Genomic DNA, 22,834 nt, shown 5'->3' with positions numbered 1-22,834 from the left:
CACGGGGAGGGGGCTCCCGCTCCAGTCTCTATAACGCCGGAGCTCGCCGCGCCGCCCGCGGTAACCTCCCGCTAGCGGCTCCGCTCCCGCTTCGAGCACGGCAGGGCAGCCATCCCCCAGCAGCGGGCGGCACCGGGCTCTCCCGGAGCCGGCACCGCAGGGAGAGCCCCGCGCGGGCGCAGGAGGGGACCGGGCGGCGAGAGGTCCTCGGCGGCGACGGAGGCTCCCGGCTCCGGCTGCTGCCGGGCTCCCGGAATGGGCCTCCGGGCGCTGACGCTGTGGCTGCTGGCGGCGGCGGGGCTCGTGCGCGGTGAGTGGGGCAGCGGGCACGGGCGGGCAGGGGAGCGGGCGCGGCGGCTGGCGGCCCCTCGCTGCTCTGCGGCCCCGGGCTGCCGGGAGGGGACCGGGGAGAGGAACGAAGCGGGGAGATGGCGAGACAAACTCCCCCAGGGCACTTACAGCGTAGCTGCTGCAGGGCACAGACTGTTGCTGCTTTACAGGGGGAAGTTCGGGACCGAAAATGAGAGGAAAGTGTCTGGAATGGGGAAAGGAGCAGGCACATCGGAGGACCTGTTCCCCTCTGACCCAGATTTCCTTTCCTCCTGAAACTGCCTCTGAGCCCGGTCTGCTCTGCTCCATCCGTGCAGAGCTCCTTCTCCCTCCATAGAAAATGGCAGAATAAAGATCCTCCCTGGATTTCATAGGATAGAAATCTCTGAATATTATCGCGTACATTAATGTAGCACCTATCATCTTTGCCAGGGATCCAGTACCCACGCTTTGCTGATAGCTGCCTGCACAGAGAACAGAGCAGAGAGTACTTGCCCCGAAGAGTTCTCAGTCCGAAGCAGTCAGGGAGCATGGCTCAGCCCTAGCCAGGAGCCATTTTTCTTCCGTTGTCTTGTTGGTGCTCCCTGCCATACCTGTGCTCTGCCCTCCTGGTTATAGCTGTGCCAGGGCAGGTGCCAAAATACAGTGCACTGCCTCTTCATCACAACTTGCTGCTGGACCAAAGGATGCGTATGCTGACAAAGGGTCACTGGCGTTTAGTTTACCGTTGCTGTCCAGCCAAGAAGGGAAATCCCCCTTGGGATGAAAAGATGAAAAGGTAATGCATTTGGCAAAGCATTTTGCCATTGCAGCTGATGAACTGTATGAATTCTGGTGGTGTTTTTCAAAGAATGCAGCGTGTAAAGTAATAGCTACATAATATCTGATAGAATGAAAAGAAAATACATCTGAGCCTTACTTTCCAACGCAGAATCCTAATGATTTCTCTATTCCTATGCCCAAAGAGTCCCTGCAAGGAGAGTTCCAAAGGAAGCTGTACAAGGAGCTGCTGAAGAATTACAACCCTCTGGAACGGCCAGTTGCGAATGACTCCCAGCCGCTCACTGTCTATTTCACACTCAGCCTCATGCAGATCATGGATGTGGTGAGTCTGTAACCTTGCAGGAAACTATTTCTTTAAGAAGATGGATTTTTCCCTTCCCAGAATGGAGATATGTGGTGGGAAAGGAAGTCTGCAAGACCTTGCAAAGCACAAATAATTGAAGATGCAATGTCAAATTTTGACTGTCTTTAAAAAAAAAAAAAAAAGTAAATTTAACAGTAAAGCTTTTCTCATTCCTAGAACTCTTGTCAATATTCCCCTACATTCTTACCAGTATTAAATACATAAACGAAGCTCAAACTTTATTATACTTCGTCTTTTGAATCCTTAACTGTACTTAGATCCAACAAGTACAGTCCATGGGGGAATATGCAACACCAAAGGCATCGATTACTGGTGGTCACTGAAGAGCTGCTTATCTGGGGATGGGAGAGCAATGAGGAGGAAGAGGATGTTCTGTCCAAAATCCAAATTATATTGTTTCTTATCTTCTTTAGACAAGATTTATAAATTCTATATACTTAATTTTTATCTGCTTTATTTACAGCCACAGTTAGTTGGTGTAGTGATGGATGCTCTTGTGCAGTGGCTGCCAGGCAGGATCTTTTGGTTTCCATCATGAGTAATTTAAGCTTCATTCTGTCACAGCTGCACAGAGATCAAACTCTACATGTAAGCAGGTTTACAGTATTTAATTCTACTGAATTCAACTTGCTCTGGCCACTAATAAAGAAGTTAATTACTTTAAACTAGTAGTTTCCCTCCAAATGCCATCTTCTTTCTATTAGATGCTTAAAGTCCAAGGCGCAACACAGTTCAGAAAAAGGATGGGATTATTCATGACAAGTAACTTGCTTTCAGTTCCCTTACAGGCTACTGGTAGCCAAAATCCAGGCATTGTTCATGTAGTACCTAAAGGTCAGCACACACACAGAACTCTGCAGCTTTAAATGCTCATAGTTTCCATACACGTTTTTGCAAGTTTTAGATTTACTAGACCTAGGGTGAAAACTAGGATATGTATTTCCATTGTGATATATACTATTTGCTGAAGTGAGAGTAGGTGGTTGTAATCAGTGACTTTTTTCAGTGTGAGCACCACTGAGGCCAGCAGGCAAACACATCACTTACAGCAGGTCTGTAGCAGCTGAGGTTCCATATGTGCAATACCAGCCAGCCAACAGAGCTGTATGGAGTGTGCTTCTTTCAGTGAAGGCAAGGGATGAACGTGTTGTGCAGAGCACAACAATTGCCAGAGGTGCTGGCAGACGGACTCATGCTGACTGTGGCTGCACTGCACGGACACCTGAGAGCTGGCAGAGCACAGCTCGATGATTATTTGACCTGAACTTGGACATGAGATGAAAGCCTGTACCAGTGGTTCATGCAGTGACAGGAGCATTGCATTACCTGTATGTGGGCATGCTTTTGTTGTTAATGATGCTTATTATGGGTGAGCTTAGAGATTTTGAAAGAAGGGGATTTCTTCACATTGAACACTCTGCAGATGCAGTAGTAGGTGAATTTTGACATCAGGAGTCACAACAGACAAGTAAGAAAATGAGGAAAAACACAAAAACAATAAATGTTACTGTGTAATAAGAGATATATTAATTTCTTGATTCATCTTCTAATTGGATGCCTTTAGGTTGTGTGAAGTAAAAGCAAACAGGAATGTGAAAGGCAGTGGGAGTTGTGAGGCCTGGCAGAGAACAGCAGGAGAGGGAAACTGAGGGGAGAGGGATGAAGGGCAGCAAGGGACAGACACTGCTTCAGAGGCCTAAATGCCTGAACGTCGTGGTTTGTGCTCTTGCTGCAGCTGTTCCTGCTGGCTCACACCTCCACAGGTCTCTCGCCATGTATGGCAGAGAGCGTGGGGTCGGGACAGAAGTAACCTTCAGGCCTCCCAGGCCCCGTACGGCCCATCTGTGTGGTTTTAGCTCCAGCCCAGCTGCGCGTCCCGATGCAGCAGGAGGCCCCGTAGCAGCCTTTGTAGGGGCTCCTGCTGGCTGGAGTCTCCAGCTGGGGCTGTACTTTCCTATCTGCCTGGTTTTAATTAGATTTTCATTTTTGGCGGTAATAGGCTAGAATATCTAGGAAAGCTTATCCAGTTTGAAGGCCTATTCTAACTTAGAACTTAAACATTTTAATGTACTTCTGCAGAAATCATGTCAGCACATGGTGCTTCAACTGAATCTTACACCAGGATTCAATAAGACCCCGTCCCAACAAGCTTCTTAGCACAGCCTTCTCCTGCAGCTCCCTCTGGGGAATGGTCTCCAGCTGCTGGAGGAACTTCTGCTTTGGTACAGGACTGTGAGGTCTGCTTCAAAGGAGTTCTGTAAAACTGTGTGTCTGGGAAACATTTATCTAGTACTTGGTTTGCTTTGATAGCCAGCAAAAAACTTGGATGCTTTGGGGTTTTTGTTTGCTTTTGTTACTGTTTGCACTACTATATACATAGGTTTCTCAGAAAATAATGCCTCCTATTTATTTCCAGGGAAACTACAACCAGAACAAGGAGCACAATAATACTGTTTGATAGAGCAGATAGAGCAAATTCTCAGCTACAAAACACTTTTTTTCAACATAGACACCACCATTAGCTATGCATTTTCACCAGCAATAAACAAGAGCCTGCATGCCACACTTGTAAAAATCTGCACCAGCAGAGGTGCCCCATTGTCACTGTTGCCACTGCTGAAACGCACCACCCACTGCCTCACTGTGCTCACATCCACTGCTTGGTCTCCACAAACATTCAGCAAATGTAGATGAATGTCAGTGGGTGCCATTTTTTCCACATGAAAGAATTCAATTCCACCCCTTTTCTTCATCCACACTTTCATGTCAGACACCATTCTGTCAGACTGCCCCTCTGCTGCCATCTGTCACATAGCAACAAAATGTAATGGAATACTGGTGGGAAGGTTCAACCTCTTCTGTCATACTGTCAATATCTGCCTCTGATACATACAACATAATAAAGTAGGAGGCATTACTTTTGGAGCAGCTCTGATGTCATTCTATATAGATGTATTTGGCCTGAATATGTTAAACATCTTTTACGATATTAACTACCCTGGGAAATGTTTGTTGTATAGACAAATCCTGCTGTTGCTGACGCGGGTTACAGAAACCTTCCTTAAATCATTGGTGAAAGAGTCCTGAATGGGATTAGCTGGACACCCTTGAGACTTCTTCCAGGCATAAACAGAACCTCTACCATAAACATTTCCCTTGCAATCCTACATCTGTTAAAGAGTGGGGCTTTCTCTTCCCCATGCTCCCCACACAGGTATAATTGTGTCCTGGTACTGTATGAGGAGATGGCCGTTGGATAGACAAACGGCCGAAGGCCAGCAGATGGTCAGCTGCAGAGTTAAAAGCTTCTGGAGCTGTCAAATTTAATAATAAAAAAGTAGAACTGAGGAGCAAATATCCACAGATCACTGGCCAATCTGGGTACACTCCATGATTGGCAGTCACGGCTAATGCGATTCAGAAGGAGTTTTTGATCCTCTGTGCCTTCCAAAAAAAATCCCCTTCATTATCAGTAAGAAGCTGCTGTTTTCGTCCTGGCAGTTTAGTTACAGCTCATTCTGCTTGCTATAAATCTGACTGCATTTATTTCTCTGAGATCTGGGATTGACAGGCAAAGAAAGAAACCAGCCATGAAGTAAATTAAGCTTCACACTATAAAACAAATGAGTTTTCTTCATTGTCAACAAAAAGCAAACACTGGTGGGAATGACAGCTATTTGCAGTAACAATTACTGGTGTAACAAGCTTGAAATAAAACATGTCACATCACGCTATCTTGCAGTTCATATATTCACTTCAATGGCCTCTCAGCTGATACAAGGTGAACAGAGAGCTAGACCCATCCAGAGTAGCTCTGTAACATCCCCTGCAGAACAGGCTGAATCCCAGCTGCTGGTGTCTTCACCTCAAGTCTCTGCCATTCTGCTCTGACTCAGCTGATAGCAAAGGGGTGACAGTATGTGAAACCATTTCCCCAAACAGTGGAGGTTTCCTACCTTACATTTTTAGTTTAACCTTTTTCTTCCAAGAATGAGCAGTTATTTCTATCCTATGCTTGCAGATCTTTTTATTGGTATTGAACATTTATATGCACATGAGTATCAGGACTACATAATGAGGGACATGTATGTGAAAACTGCACCCAACTTAGTTTAGTCCAGTAGAAAATCGAGCTAATGAACTGTCTAGTGAGAATGCAAACGAACATAGTAAATTATGCAAAGCATTGCTATTGGGGCAGGGGGGGAAACAGTGGCAGCATATGAAAAATGCAGTTTTGGGACACATTAATGAAGAGAGCTGGGAAAGTGGGGAGTGCTTAGAAGGGAGGGGGGACCGCATGCATGGTAGGGCTGAGGGACAGCAAAAGAGTTTGGGAGAAAGTTGGAATTTAGGTGCAAGAGGGCAGAGGGATGAAATGGAAAGACAAGAAATAGAAGCTTCTGTGTCAAGACAAGGGAGAGATCCTAGGTATCTTTCTGTTCACTTTATTCCTATATGGCTAAATAGAAAAATTGCTGCTCTTAAACCTTTGCAAATAATCTTACAATTATATCATTCTGAATTGAAAACAGAATGGAGACAGCCAACTGGCTACAAGTGCTCTTTAAGGACACTTGAGATATTAGAATATTAGGAGATGAAATAAGTGGTCTCTTTGGTTTTTGTAATTACTTGCTTCAATTGTCTTGAAATAAGAAACGCCAAGCAATTTGATAAAATAAATAAAAAATGACCTACTTCCTGCACGATTTGCTGAAATCTTGGTTCAAAAGTCTTTGCAGGAAAGCAATGTATATTAAACTAATAGGCATAATAAACGTCTCTCTGGATCTGAATTAGAAAATGTATGGAAACGTCTGACTTAAGGAAACTAACCAAAATTTAAGAATAAGCATGGGAAGAAAATCCTAACAGAAAAACACTAAGGATATCTGCATTCCTTAGTGGCAGTAGAGGAAGTGGGATTAGTGGATAGTTATAGCTGGTCAGGGTCACAATTTCAGCACAGTGTCAAAAAAATTCAGGACAAGCTGTAGAGAAGCTACTTATTTTCTCTGCACCTCGCCTGATGGAAACTCCATTACCTGCACAAAACACTGGTCTTTGGCCTCTGCCTTTCGGTGTTGGCATGGAGTATGAACCTAGCCTATGCTTTGGAAGAAACATTCAGTAAATGCATTTTTGTGAAACACATTCCTGAAATGTGCAGTTTCCACACTGGATACAATTATAGCCACCCTTTTCTTCTGCACTGTGTGGAGGCAAGCACCTAACATTAGTGTTTTCTCTTCTAACACCAATCAGTAATAATATCAGAGAAGAATATTCTAAACGTTTTGGTTTAGAGTGAGCACTAGGAGTACACACAGAAGCAGTGCTGTTCCTGCACAATAAGGACAGGCGTGGAAAAACAAATACAGTGACCGAGAAGGTATTCATGTTCTGCCTAGACTGACATTTTTACAAGACATTCATATTTATTCTAAGTTAGTGGAGTTAAGAGAAATATCTGTGGGAATTCACTCCCCAAAAGTTAGAATGTGAAACCTTAGAAATTAACCCCAAATGGTCATACATTTACACTGCGAATTACGGCTTAGAAACGGAAACAAAGTACTGGAATACACTGACTTATACAGTGAAAGTTCGAATTCCATTTTTATTGCTATTTAGACAAGCAGAAGAATCAAACAGTCTTATTTTAGTATGAAAGGGACCTCCAGAGGTCATCTAGTCCAAGCCTCTGCTTCAAATATGTCTAAATAGATCACGCTGCTCGGAAGTGTGTCCAGTCAAGTACCGAACGCTTCCAAGGACAGACTCCACAACCTCCCTGGGCAAGCTGTTCCAGTATCTTAGCTGTCATCAAGGTAAGAACTTTTCCCTAACATCTGATCAGAACTTCCGCCTTAGGAACAACACTAAAAACTTCCTAGAAAAATAAGGCACTCTTCATTCTTCAGCAAAATCAGGCACATAACATAAAGGTACTTCTAGAGAAGTATTTCAGATTTCTTGTCTACTTGCTGCAAGGTATGTATTTTGACTTTAGGAAAGCCTTTTTAAATAACATTGTAAGAAAAAAAAAATACCTAGAGGGTAAGGCCACGATAAACCCATATTGTAGAATGGGTTAGAAAATTGCGGAGTAATTGTCAATGGTTCACTGTCCAAATGGTGGGATTTAGTTACATGGTGTGATTCCCCAGGAACCCAGCTCAACCTTAATTATTTTCATTAATCACCTAGAAGATGAATAAGGAATATTTTTATTAAATTAGCAGATTACGTACATCTGGTAGGGGCTTGGGGAATATTGAGGACAACGCTAGAATTAAACGTTGTCGAGTAAAAATAAAGGGACTGGTTTGACTTGATTTGATGCATGTTTTTTTCAAAGTCTAAATAATGTGTATTTTTGAGTACTGTGTTTTGAGAAATATTTGGATGTACTGGAAATAGTAATTGGAGTCTTTGCTTGGCTTGAGTGAGTTTGATTTGATCTATAAGTGCTTTCTTTCTTAGCCAGGGCCAAAGTCACGTCAGTACTGCCTTTAGATGAGGGCAGATATTGGTATTATTTTCATTAATTTATCAACTACAAATTGCAGTCAGTCCTGACACTCTGTGCTAGGTGATATATAAGCAAAGCAGTAAAGATCGTCTTTATTCCAAAACATTTACAAACAAGTTATGTTTTGACTGACTGAATTCTTTTAATGGTAAAATCATTCATGTCACAGTAACTGCTGATGAAGTTCACAAGACAGTGTTAGTCAAATAAAAATGCTAAAGTTAAGGCTAGAAGAACCACTGCATTGGGATCACTACAATTCTGACATTAGTTTTCATTAATATATTCTAGATTTTTCTGAGGAATTTCAGTGATGTTACTTTGCAACTGATGAAAATATTTCCGTGTTCTGGGGTTCTCAGGTCTGAATCTGGAATTTTTAGCAGTTTCCTTTGTGGAACTCGGGACACTATTTTGTGAGTGTCCTAAACTGCTCGCAGCGCCCTGCTGCTGACGGAGGTGCTCTCAGTAGGCCCTGGCCTCATGTTCCTACCCCTTTGGCTTAGTGTTAATGCTGCTGTTACTGAGCAGTGAGCTAGATCATTAACTAGCTAATTAGATCTTTTACTATACAACAGTTTTCGCTTATTTTCCAGTTTGTCCTTTTGAAGTTTTGAGATAGGGGAAAGAAAAGTGCTGAATAGTTGTTTGTACTTAGTGAGCAACAGCAGAATCTCAAGAGATATCCTGTTCCTTTAGGCTGTTCAATTCACTTGTGCAGACCAAAGAAAAAATGAAAACACGAAAACTTTTTATGTTTATCTGAACTCAAAGTTTGCTCATCCTACATTGCCCTGGTTACTTGTATGACTTATACATTCAAGAGCTTTCGTCCTTGTTTCATTTTACAGAGTCTAAGTATACAGTTGACTTCAATGACTTACATACAGTGCTTAGGAACGCTTCTGCATAAGAATCTGCAGGCTCAGTAGTTGCAATCAAAAACCCTGGACCCACTGGGCAAGACAGTAATGTGAAATATTTTGAAATTTTAAAGGGAAAATTATGCTGACATTCAGAGAAGCAGAACAGGTTCTGTAAAGAAACAGACTATAAAACAAACAGCTCCTCAAAAAAGAAGAAAAAAGGGGGAAAAAAGGAAGAAAAAGAAATTTAAATCTGGAAAGGCAAATAAAGCAACAGATCAACAGGCTTATTGTGAAATTGTGCTAGAGAAGTTCCTAAGCTGTTTATCAAACCTCAGCAGCCTCTTTGTAAACAATGGTTGTGACAGAAGCTCAACAAATCTGCATTATTCTTTTAATTTCAGCATTCATTTGGGTACATTAGAAAAAGTCTCTTCCAGCATAATTTTCCTCTCACTTGGCAGCTTGGTTTTTATTCCCTTCATGCTGAAGGGAGGAAATATTTTCACTTTCATCTTGCAGCCATTTGCCATCCTACTGCGACCTATTCCTTAGAATTTAGAAAATCAGAATGGTGCTGGAATATGATTTTCAGTATTTTTAATTAGATTAATACTTGCTAAAATTACTGAATGATAACAGAAAAGAGAATTTTCTGCTTTCACACAGGATGCAAAGAACAGACCTTCTCAAGTAACAGCCTAAAATATTCTGATAATTAATGTATTTAAACAAGCAGACAAACATCTCCAACCCTGCCGTGGTGAGATACTGATCTACTAAGAGAAATTGCTGCTGTATTTTTGTGGTATTTGTCTATTTTTCATGTGCTTCTAAATTCTTTTATTCCATGTATTTTGATGCTTGTTTTTTCTTCAGCATCGTTCTTTTACCTAGACTTCTCAGCCAGCGAGCTTAGTGCTTTGTTGTCTAAATACATGAGTACAGATGACCCATTAACCCCAAAAGTGAGCAGACACCTAGTGATAATGTAACTTGTGATGAAAGTTTGCACCCTTACTATGGAAAGTATGATTAAGGTCCTAGAAAGGTGAATTTGTGGTGGATTGCTGTGGAGCACAGGGAGTAGAACACAAAGCTGACTAGAACCACAGAATTTTCAAGTTCGTATCATCTAGCAATTATTACTAGTCCTCAGCAGTCAGCTAATTAAACTACAGCACAAGGCATTTCTGAAAGTTACGTCTGAGGAACTAGTGCTAAAGACTGAAATTCACAGTTTAGGGACTGAAACAAATACGCTAGCTGCAGTTTTAAGTAAGTGTTGTTCCTCTTTTTAAAAAAAGACCTTACAGTTAAGATGACAGTATTTCTGTCATACTCAAGTACTAGACAGTACACGATGCTGTGGTTTTCTAATGCACACATGGCCTTGTTTACACACTCTATAATCTGCTGCTCATTGACAAAGCCTGTTTTACTGTGCATGTAAAGATGGGAGTTTGGTTGACTCTTGCTGGATTTAAGTGGCCTGTGAATGCAGTGTAAAGGCGCAGTGGGGGCAGAGTCCAAGTGCTGCACCCATTTCTTTCTGGAAGGCTCCTGGCAGTGCAGTGTGAAGATGCTGTGGGCTGGATGAATTCCTAGATGAAACCAAAACCTCGCCAGTACCGCCTCGGCCCTGCTCCTTTAATGTGACCTGTGTGGGTCCCCAAGTTGGCAGAGGAGTGGTGCAGCAGGTGCAGGGCTGATGGCAGGCGAAGGCAGGAGCTGCTGCTAGGACAGTCCTTGGGAGCACCTGGATGCCAGTGAGGGGCTGGACGAAAGTACCAGTGTGAGTTTCGCATTTTTATTTGCTAGTCCTGGTGGACTGTGGCTCTTGAACAATCAAGTACATGCTATTCTCTTTCATTTAGGTCTGTGCAGATACAGTGACTGCTTTTCTCTCAGAAAAGCACACACTATAAAAAGTTTTCAGTAATTTGCAAATCAAATAGCTCTGACAACAGTAGAACAAAGCATTGCCAATGGAAAGCAAGCAAACGCTTTTCTATCTATGAACAGTATATTAACATAGAAATATTTAAATGTTAATTACTTCAAATTTAGACGATACAGATTTGAATCTTTACTTTCTCCAGAACCTCTCACCACGTTCATCTGAATAGACTATGGAGCTATTCAACAGATTCAACTGTTCCCAAGCTAAAGAAAACTTAAAATAAATGGAAGGGGTAGGGAAAAAAAAGGGAATTAGATATCACAATGTATTGGCAACAAGCAGTGTGTAAGTGCAAGCACTTATGTAGGAAAATAAACCTTTTAAATTCATTTGGAGTTTTAAATATCTGAATATTTATTTTTAATGCGTTAACTAACTTATGCTGAATTTTTAATTTATTCAACATTACTACAGATTATTTTCCAAGAATAAGTAGAAGAAGCCTAAATTCAGTTAAATTCAGATTTAACTTTCATTTATGCTTGAATGCATGTGGCTGTTCACTGAAACCAGAGTTTGATTTGTAAGAAGGAAGGGTTGTTAAAGCTGGCTTCAACAACAGCTGTCCTGGGAAGCGCTAAGAACATAGAATAAAGCATTTTATTGGCAGCAACAAAAGAATATGAACTCTATCAAGTTCATTCCTCCAAAATCCTCTAGTAGTGATATGAAGCCACATTCACATGGCCTATAAACACATCTCTGCATTACGTGTATGACAGTTGATAAGCATGTGCAAAGTCAGTGGCCCCATACACATGTTTAGTTACATAGCACTGCCACTTGGGACTTGTTTAGGCAAGTTCTTTGTATTCAGCTGTGAGCACTAAGATATTTCTGTGGTTGGCAGCCTCGTAATTACCCTTGATAGCTACACAGTTGTGTTGGTTAAGTATTTGAGAGGAAAGGTGCAGGCTTTTTGCACACCACCACCAAAAGTACTAAATGCAAGAATTAAGACAATAAAAATAATGAGCACTGCTAAGTTTGACCAAACTGCTCACTGAGCTCAAGAAATTCAGATAAGCATTTTTATGGATTTTGGCACGCTCACTCCATCTCTGACTGCATCAAACAGAAATGCTCTTTTCACAGGAGGGAGTTTGCTCTTTTGTGTTGCTGAAAACAGCAGCCTGAAGGACTGTGTAGGTGTTCTGACATTTTGGTCATGATGCTTATTGCATTTAGGAAGAAAGAGACACGCCATTCATTTTCATCAACATATTCTTCTCAGCCAACCTTAGGGTTTCTCAGTATCTTTTTTAGTGGTATGGATTCTCAGGGAAGCTTGAAAATGGAGACACTGTGAAGGAGGACTGTTTGTTTGTGTCTGCATTTCTCCCTTCTCTGCCTAACCTACTCTCCCTTTTCATTCTGAATCTGTTGGTAAAGCTCAAGTAACCTTGACAAGGAAGAGAGGACATGAAGACAACTAAGTTCCTACGGACTTCTTGAAAATACACAGTGGGGTGGAGGATGAAGGGAAATTGTTGCCGGAGGCTTACCATTAAGGCATCCCTTTTGTTTCTTAATTTAAGAATAGCCACACTAGTTCTTCTGCATTTACTCGAAAGTGAAACGTAACCCCAACCTTCTTACAAGATAAATATGAACAACAGCAAGATAATGGCTAACAACAAGACATGGCACTAAGGGACATGGTTTAATGATGGGACTTAGGAGGTCAGGTGAATGGTTGGACTTGATCTTGCAGGTCTTTTCCAACACAAATGAGCCTGTGATTCTATTCTGTGACTCTAAACCCTGTCCTTCATGGAATCACAGAATTGTAGCAGTCGGAAGGAACCTCTGAAGATCATCTAATCCAACCCCTCTGCTAAAGCATGTTCCCTACAGTAGATTATGCAGGAAAGCATCCAGGTGGATTTTGAATATCTCCAGAGAAGACTCCATGATATCTCTGGGTGGCTTTTTCTAGTGTTCTGCAACCCTCAAAGTTAAGAAGTTTTTCCTCACGTTTGTATGGAGCTTCCTGTGTTTCAGTCTGTGACCCTCGTCCCCTGTCCTGTTGCTGGGTACTGCTGAAAAGAGCTTGGCCCCATCCACTTGTCACCTGTCAGAGAGTGTGGGATAGAGAATAACCAGAATTTCTGCAATGCTGATTCATCCTCTCTCCCTGTGTGATTAAGGTGTCTTTGTAATAGTTTGTGGACCACTGGGCCAAGAGCTGCAGAGGCATTCAGCCAGATAAGCTTTGTATTTCATATTATACCCTTCCCCAAGGTATTTTTTAGTTGCCACGGTGAGTTGTCAGTATCCTAGATTGAACAGAAACCCTGAGACATCTAGAGGCATCTAGAATAATGGTTTATGTTACTATTACAGGAATTTTGGAGTTACTTCTTGCTTAATTTGCCTACACTTTGTGTTGGAGGGCAGGTTGCTCGGCAGCACGTAGCTACTGATTTACTAATGATTTACGATGTAATCTTAGATGAAAGGGGTAAGTTATACCTGCATGGAATGTGGTGTTTCTAGTAGAGTTCTGTACTTAACAACATGTACTGTACACAAAATTAGCCTGGGTAACGGTATTGTTCTCTTATACGCTTGGTCGCATAGACCCTGTATCCCTGGAAGCATATATGCTATATAAGATGGCGTGTTGCTACAATACAGTTGAAGCCGTGAACTCATATTGAGTGTAGAGCTTCCCGTGCCGTGGGGGGTGACCCTGTGGGAAACTTGGGGAGTTTCCCAACAACTTTGAAAGATGGAGATAAGCAAGAATAAAATGTAGTTGAATTCTTTGATATAATGCTATCCAGACATTAGCGTTACATCAAGATGTTACAACCTGACCTTTCAACTTCTATATTTTGCAGCTAACCTTTAGGCAAACAAAACTTCAAAGGCTTCCATTCCCTCATTTTAACTGTCTGGGAAGGAGGGCTCTGGGAGCTCTTTTATTCCCTCTTAGCCTAGGGACCAGCATGAGTTATGAGCTGGAGTGCCGATTTTTTGTCAGACTGGCAATGATAACACCTAGAGCCAATATTTAACACTAATTCAGGGTTTAGTCTTCTCAATCGGAGTCTGCCATTGAATACAATGGAATCAAGATGTATTTGTAAATAAAGTGACATTGTGCAGTTATTATTTTGCATGCTTTCAATAAATATAACAGGGTTTTTAGCAAATTTAATATATCTAACAATTAAACTGGAGGAAACCTACAGTGATTCATGGGAATTCTTAAATTGAAAGAAATTCAACCTCCCTCTCCTGGTCTTCAAAAGATTGCTTGTTTTCCCACGTAAGATGTTCTGAAGCATGTTACTAGCTATGCTGTACTCTGCTCATTTAATAAGCCTGATCCCTGCTTGTCTTCACAAAGATGAATGTGTTCAAATCTAAATACAACCTCTTATTAATAATGATGTACTGAAAAACAAAAATGACTGCTATTACAATTACATCCTCATGGTAACAGAAATGATACATCATGAGGCTGTTATACATACTTATAATCTCCGCTTCTTTTCTGTGAAACCTAGGTAGAAAGAAATCTCAAGCCCTTGTCAGGACAAAACCCTATCACAGGCAATGACAAGCATGATTGTCAAAACTTTTCTGAGATTATAAATGTAATGGAAACAAATTCCCACTCTGTCCTTCAAGACTGTGGAAAGTGCTTGGGACAGCAGGTTGTGTTGGGAATATGCCAAAGAATTGCCATGCATTCTGCCTGCCTGGAGATTTAGGGCACTTCAATAAACTTTACTCGCTGTGCAACAAATGCAAGAAGGGAGATCAGGAGGGGCTCTCCCTATAGCAAAACTCCGTCAATTTCTCATATAATTTTAAGTATTTAAGTTAATCTTGGAGTAGCCATTTATTGCAATTCACAGTCCAAAGTCAGCCTTCTAAAAAAACAAAAATGGATGGTGGCAGCAATCTGTGCCAGTCTGGGTTATCCTCAGCAAAAAACCTCCACTTTCTCTAGTTAGGAGCAATTTTACAGAGACTTCTGACTTGACCATTCCTAGCAAAATTATGTCTGCTCCTGGCTTTGGCTACTCCAGATGGTCATCACTCAAATATGAATTCTCAGAGGCTCCCAAGGCACCATTTGATACGACTTTAGAAGGTAAATCTCTGATACTAGTTTGTATCTGTTATTAGACATAAGCTGATAGTATAGACTGAGGTATTTTATCCAGGGTCATAGACAAGCTTGCTTTATTTTCCAGCTTGCCTCTCTATCGCTGTTTTTTTTAATATGAGAAGCTGGACTACTTTTACATTTCCTATATTCTGAAGGTGATCCTGTTTTTCAAAGCAAAATTGAACTCACTTTGTTTTTAAGTCCCACTTAATCATTTTCTTTGTCCTTTTGGTAAATGTTCTAACAGCTGGGCTAGCCTACCTAGTATTAAGATTTTTGAAGTGAGACAGAAAATGATTAATGCCATTCTTAAATTTCACTACTTATAGCAAGCAGAGCAGCTCCTGGAAGCTCCCTACACTTGGGTTGTTCTGGTAGCAGTAAGCAGCTGAGAGAAATGATAACAAAAACGCTCAGGTGTAGAGTCAGCTTTGGGTAGTCAAAAGCCCACTGCTACTGCTAGATAGCTGTCATGACTGACAGGCTCTTTGTTCACTACTGAGTCCTACAGGTGGGTAGTAGTGTTCTGCCAGTGTATTGAATCATTACTTGTGTTGATGAAATATGTTACTAATGGCTGAACTTTGTATTTTCCCGAATTAGTTTTACCTTTAGTTCATACCCTTGAGTCATACTGACTGACTTTGATATCCTACAGCAAAATACTGCATGACAAAATTGCCTCTCTTTTTAGCCCTCACATGATGAAATCTTTTATGACAGAATTATTTGCTCAAGTCACAGTGCTCAGTTTGCTGAAGATGAACTGAAAACTGATTGGCTTTTCAGTTTCCAAGAAAGGACTCTCTTCTTTCTTTCCCCAACACAAGAAGCTTTTTCTTTCTCACAAAGGCTCTGGAACTTTCAATATGGTTTTGGCATTTTAACTTGTGCAAATATCTTCATAACTTCTTCTTGTATTCATAGCTTCTTGGATTTCAAGAGGTTGGATCTGTTGCCTTCTCTGTCCTGGTCTTCTGTAGCCAGAATACAATGAAAGAAAGCATATTCTTTCCACTTCTTGCATGCAATCATCTTATACAATGTCAGGGAGTCCAGCTGAGAGTTCAGCATCAATCCTCCTGGTGCACATGGAACTCCTTGTATATTTTTGCTAAGGTTCTTGGAAAAATTTCACATGGTAACAGGCTTCTGGAAACTACTGCTACGTTCTCCCTTGCTTTGACTTGTGCAAAGGGAGTGATTAATTCAATACACTGTTTTTGTACTGCAGAGAAATTGCTGCTGTGTTTTAGTTGCGCTACAGAGCAGAGGGAGGAAAGAAAACCTCACCAGTGACTACACAGGTAGTGAAAAGAGTAGAGAAAATTTGTTCCATCAGATAGTCTGTGCAACAACTCAGTGAACAACATGACAGCTCACCTTGAGGCAGTGGGTACTGTCTCCTGTATACACCCAGGGAAAAAAAAAAAGCATTTCTGTGTGCAAGTATAACAATTCTTGTTTCTGCAAACTGGTCACTTTATTTCTAAGGATAAAAATGGCTTACTTTTAAAGCCAGATTTACCGTTCATTCTATGTAATCAAAATTATAGGTGTTACAAATACTTGGCAGCTCTCTATTTCACCAAGAACTTCAACATGTCTAGAAGCATGAAGTACAATTCATATGACAGTCATCACAAACCTAATAAACTGAAAGTCACTAAGAGCTCAATACAAAAGAAGTTTTCAAATTTCTCTTTAATTAACTGCTCATATTTCATTTTGCCTTTAAGATTTTAATTCTTTGATTAAAAAGGCTAAAATAAATTAAAGATCAAGAAGCACACAATGTAAGGAAGACATTTTCAGGTTGGATTTCAGAGATTTAACAGCAATATTCATATTAATGTTGTAGGAGATATTTAGGTAAGCCCTGAGCACCGCTGCAATACCTCATCCCTAAAGGTGTGAAAGAGCCAGAGGTTCTGAGTTGGAAGGTGTGAAAGTCACAGCGTCAAGTACCATCCTAGCAGTGAAGGTGCCTCAGGGCCGAATTTGGCTGTCATGTCCTAACTGCCCTCAACTAATATTGTTAGCAGCATAGAGTGGCTGAGTACGAAATAATGAACACCAGCTTTCAGGAGGCGTGCAGTGCGAACAGAATCAAATGAAGAGTTGATACAAAGGGAGCTGGCCTGAAGAAAGCACAAGCCCAAGGCACACAGCCATGCAGAACTGGCACACCATGGTGACTAGGCTGTGCAATAAAACACATCACCTTAAACTCCACTGTTACTATTTGTAAGAGCTGCTATCATTGTTCAGGGAGTGCTCCATCGCAGCAGTAGGCTTATCATCACAACACTGAGTCACTTGCTGTCAGAGCTCAGTTTTCGTATGAAAATCTCACTGATATGGCAAAACTTCTAACACTAAATATAAATGTGTGTTTAAATTTGAAGTGGTTTTGAGAAAAATACAGTGAAACAGTAGAAAATTATGATCTCTAATTTTGTCTTTTTGTTGAATTATTTTGCAAATTTTGCACCCATTTTTCAAGGAATCAGAAACATTCTGTGGCCTGTTTCTGCTCTTGAGTTACATGTGCTGGGTCATGGAATATTATTTATGCATTGATAATGGCCTTTATACTGCATTTTTTGCATAATTGGAAGTATGTGCTGTAAGCTGAGCCAAACACATTTTTCAGTGATAAAGAGAGCAGACTGACTACTAGAGAAAGGAAGGGTAAATGCACTATTCTTTCATGGTGAAAGGAAATCAGGTGGGAAAAAGGGATCAAGAATTCAAATCTCTTTCATCTGAAAAATCCTGTACACATCCTTTGCCTATAAACCCTTTTAACATTGCCAGCTCTCCATATGGCTATTTATTCCTACACAAAAAAAAAAAAAAAAAAAAAAAAAAACAACAACAAACAATCCTTAATTCCATCCAGATTTGCATTTTACTCACTCTTGTCTTTTGGCAGAAGCAATGTACACAGGTGATGCCTTATGCTTCAGGAGTAATGAACATGTCCCCACTGTGAGGCAGCCTTTACTATATTCTTCAAGATCAAGACTTGCAATGGATGCCTAGAGGTCGTCCTTGGCAAGCAGCAGCAGTTTTCATTTCAGTGAAGAATACTGGGGTGGCTTTTCTGCATAACTGATCATTTTTATCCTTATCCTTGAGATGGCAAAATTCAATTCTACAAGCACTTCTAGGAAGCCTTGGGCCACCTTTGACTTTAACACCACTGTTTATCATTAACATTGGCACATGAAGACAGGAGAATTGTAGTCCCTCTTCCAAGTTGATTCAGTGTTACAAATAAGGTGAGCTCAGCATGGTACTTTCAGAGAGGCTCCAGGTGGGTGAAGCTGGACACGTGCTGCTCTGGCCTCATGGAGGTTGGCCATGCAGGGTGTTGGTGTGCATCAGCACAATGTGCGGGGAATGGGGAAGTCCAGCCCCACCATTTCTCTCCGTAAAGTTTTAAGGGCTTCATCCTGACACTCTGGCTGCATAAAGTATGCCCATGGCTCCAAACAGAGCAGTATGTGAGCACCTTGCTATCTTCATAGTTTTTATCTTTACATACAGTACAGAACTGAGGAAGGATGACTGTCCATATTTTTCAAATAGGAAGGTGAAGCACATTGGTGAGGAAAGAAAGACTATTTCAGAACAAGAAATCCCCAGTTCCCAGGCTTTGCTCCTACTCCTTTATCTTTTCTTCCTTTCCAGTTTACTTAGTGTGCAATCGCATACAGCTAGGCTCCCAGCTTATTTCTACACTGTGGCTACATTAGCAACTTGCTGGGGATCCCATCTAGGATCTGGTATTGCTGAGAGAACGCTACTTATACAACAGATTATATCTGATTTATCTTTAGTTCCTGACAGCTTCCATGAATCTTAGCTTGACTTGACATCAGCTTGATCTGACAGCATCAGAGAAGCACTGAAAGAAGCCAGAAACTAACAGTAGATTTGAGTATCTTTTGCCAACTGGCCATTTCACAAGTGCTTAACTCACCCGCCAGCCCCCACTCTCAGTGGAATTCAGGCCTTTTCAGTTTAGACAGAGCTCAGGGCATGGCCCTAAAAAGGAAGGAGAAAACCCCAAGCTGTGTTAAGCAAAAATTCCTTCTCTAATTAAACATTGCATGATTTTAAATGAAGTGGGATAGAACTTCATTAGGTGCTAGTAATTTGATAAAAGATGCCGAGAATGTTTAATGAGCAAGTATGAGACAGTGAGATAAGAGGTAATGAACTAATTAACCTTCTGGTTTTAGTAGGATAACATTAGAGCAAACAAAAGTGAAAATCTCTATAGGAAGTGCCTTACCAGTTTCTCAGTGACTGCCAGCCCGTTCTTAATTTCAGACTACAATTATTAACTTCAGTCTCGTGATGAGATACCAGTTATGAACCTAGCATTTTTGCTAATAATGAGAGACGCCTTTTATTGAGGTTCAGAGTAAGTGAAGTCCAGCTCAAAGCGGTCCTCAAGAAGGCTAGAAGCAAGCTGTGTCTCGTCTCTAAAGCTTTGTAATGCTGGTCCTTAAAGTGTCCAACAGCCTTCTGGTCTGAGGATTCTCGTTCTTGGATGTCAGAAGTGGTACAATTTAAAAGTGATTCTGAAAACTGACACCCCTTTACGTGTTGAATTCATAAATAATGGTTCTGGGAATCTGGTAAATTTTTTCTCAGAACATAATTCATGAAGTTACGAGCCTGAACTTGTTTTTCAGCAAAGCAAGTGATTTTTTTTCTATACAGCTGTATGTAATTCTTTACCAAAGCATTTAGAGCACTGATGCAATCTGAAGACTTAACATGGATCTTTTTGGGAGAAAGAAAAGAGATTAATTGGGTTTAGGAAATCTTTTATTTAAAAGAAACACCCAGGAAATTTGACTGTAGTCATTCACTCAGTAGTAGAAAATCTTTAGCTAACTTATGGGAGAGAAAATACTGAACAAAGGAGATAGATATAAACATTGCCTGGAATGGATGGAAGATGTAGGAGACAAGACTTTACATAGGGAGTCTGACAGTGATTATAAACATTTTCTCTCCTCAATCCCAAGGTGCCTACAATGGAGCATTTTAATTGATGGACAGCAGTGTTGCTTCCTCCCGTGCCCAGAAATGCAGTATCTGTCTTGGCCCTGAGAAACTGAAATGCTGAGTGCATCTGCAGATTAGAACAGAAGGAGCTGAATAGACTCCAATACATGAGTAGTGACAAATAAAGAGTTTTCTGTGAAGTGTTCATTCTCATGAAAGAAAAAAAAAATAAAGTCATTTCAGTCATCTGGAAGCAGTTTGCAAACTTGGACTGAATGTTGTTCAAAGTTTTAAGTCAGAAAACTGACACAGTTAGCACTGATGGTTCTGCTGTCCCTCCGTTTTCCAGCAGCCCGGTGGCCTGCAGTTCAAATACTCCTCGCCATGCTTGCAGTTTCTCCTTCTCATGCTATTCTGTTTTAGAAAAATTATTCAAGATCTGTGGAGGAGGAAATAGATTCAGCATTTTTCACTGCCTGTGTTATTACCACACTATAAAGTAATTATTCTTTTTTTGTTGTTGTTCAATAAATATTTAATTTCTTCTCTTCAAGAGGGAAGGGAATGTGATGACAGCTCCCTGGTAGCAGTATGTTTTCGAAGAGATGACACAGTAGGTGTGGCTGCTCCCTGATGATGGATCGGAAAACTGCTACAGACATCAACCATCTTCAGCCAGGAACCCAAGGCACAGTTGCACATTGCTGTGGCTAAACTCCCTGCTGATATTAGCAATGTAGCTGTCTTTCCCTAGGTCTTACTTTTTCAGTGATTAAGGTGACATTCAACCATGTAAAAATAAATGAAGAATTGGATTTGAAGTGCAAAAGTTACTGCTAACAGATTTTAGTTAGGAATTCCTTTTATGCAATTCTTCTGGGGAGCGTGCATTTCTCTCTAGCTGCATGTCGCTATTTAGATGCCAGTCTATAGCAACAGAGGCTTATTTTGCTTCATTTTTTCCTTGCTTTTTGCTGTATAGCTTTTCTGTAATGGATGGTACACATGCTGACATCCCTTTGAAAGTAATCAGATAAAGTTCCTCACAAAATTTATATTGTCCAGGTTAATGGCCTTCACAAAGCATTGTGGAATTTCCATGCATCTTCTTTTATATATTTTGTTGAACATAGGGTAAGGGTAAGATAATGTGAGAATCTGACTGTGTGTTCCCAAAGGTGATCAGTCTGATAGACTATTTAATGTGAAAAGACAAACAAAAATCAGATGGGAAATGGAAGAATGGAGACAGGCTAAATCCTGTAAAAACATACTGAATTGTTTTGATACCTCTACCTAAAAAAGAGAGTGAAGGACCATTCAAATCTTTCTGCCGCCAGCGACATCCCCTTCATTAATCACACTACCATTAAATAATGTGATAATCAGTCCCGTAGCAGTTGCCATCTGGCATCACAGATCATGACTACAATTATGAATTAAATAGAGCTAGGCAGACTCCCATCGACATCCTGCAGCACGAAAGGAATCTAACTTGCTCTTCATGAGCTGTGCTGCTTGTCCAGCACTACCCGAACACCAAGTAATCTAAAGTAGCTGCTATGAGAAAAAACACACCAGTCCAAATTGCATTATACAGTTACTGCCTTCATTCTCTGATTAGTTTTGCAAGCACTTCAGAATATATTGCGAGGACCTTTCTCTCTGCCATTTTATAGTAAAAAATATGCAGTTCACAAAACGTTTGTAGTAGGAGCTGCCTTGCTTTGGCATTCTGCATTTTTTTTCAAAGTAAACATTTACAAAATAGTGTGAAGTGACAAAAATTGGTGACGTTCTAAAAAGCCTTTCAAGCCCGTCTGTCATTTTATGGGAGAGTGCTGCACAAGCAAGCAAAAATGATGTTAATGCAGTTTGCTGTGAAGCTTTTTAAGCTGTCCAAAAACCTCCCCTAGACATGAGAACCCCTGCAGAATGTCTGCTGCCCCACCTTTCACCAGCTCCCCTTGGGCCTGGAGAAAAGGACAAAGCCTTTCAGTCACAATCTTTCCTCTCGTGATAGGCGAGTCAATCCGATAACGACAACAGTTTTGGAAGCCATCTGCTTCTGGGAAAAAAGAACTCTAAACCAGCTCTCAGCATGCAGTAAAGTTCTTATATCTGAGGAGCAGTGATAGGATTTAGTACAGTGATCCAAACAGGAGCTGCTTTGATCATCTATATACTCTTTCAAGCCCTACATGTTTAAAATACCAGAAAGAAGCACCAGGTAAACAGCATGGTCCATCTTGTCTTCTGCACAAAAGTTATCTTTGAGTTTGTACTCTTGAGATAGTCAATTTCAGTTAGGTTTGAGTGAAAGCTTACTATTCAGAATAACTCATGGCTTTTGGTGGATTAGTGTCCCAGAAAACGTCCGTAGAGTCCCCTGCAGGCAAACCTGGGACGGCTGTGCCATGTGCCCAGCTGCCTTGGCAGCACAGCAGGCAGCTGAATCACTCTGCCAGCAGCACAACTGGATTAAAGGTCTGCTGTTCCCTTCAGCTGCGCTGGTTTAACTGCTCAGTGATTGCTCTCCAGCATGGTTCTGTGATGTGTGCTGGTTGATAGTAGAGCTCCTTTCTGTTATTCCAAAAATAGTTCATTTGACTATGCTGTAGACTCAGGGCTTCAAAATAAATCCCCATGGCATATCATTAGCTTAAGCATCAGCAGCTCTCCAGCTTTAGTACAGTCTTTTCCTGCTACTCAAAAGGGAATTTTTAAAACATCACTTATCTAAGGCTAGAGCCATTCATGTGTGGAAAGAGATCACACTGGGAGTAAAATTTGAGTTTAACTCATGATTTAACAACGCAGAAATACATGC

General features: G+C 41.1%; 1 protein-coding gene across 2 annotated transcripts in view; it reads left to right on the top strand.

Moving 5' to 3' along the window:
* The window catches only part of LOC110403957 (neuronal acetylcholine receptor subunit alpha-7), a 46,495-nt gene continuing 23,672 nt past the window's right edge, over window positions 12-22,834 (top strand). Inside the window, exons 1-2 of one of the 2 annotated variants that reach the window (XM_021407767.1) lie at window positions 12-310; window positions 1,296-1,435. In XM_021407767.1, the coding sequence (XP_021263442.1) occupies window positions 256-310; window positions 1,296-1,435 (195 nt within the window). In that variant the 5' untranslated portion in view covers window positions 12-255. Of the gene's footprint in view, window positions 311-1,295; window positions 1,436-7,207; window positions 7,312-22,834 lie in introns of those variants that run through there. The other variant, XM_021407768.1, reaches the window with a different exon arrangement.

Source organism: Numida meleagris, chromosome 9, assembly GCF_002078875.1.
Source record: "Numida meleagris isolate 19003 breed g44 Domestic line chromosome 9, NumMel1.0, whole genome shotgun sequence".
NCBI classification, from domain to species: domain Eukaryota; kingdom Metazoa; phylum Chordata; class Aves; order Galliformes; family Numididae; genus Numida; species Numida meleagris.
The sequence above is the reverse complement of the archived record's forward strand: the minus strand, read 5'-3'. Positions and strand labels throughout refer to the sequence as shown.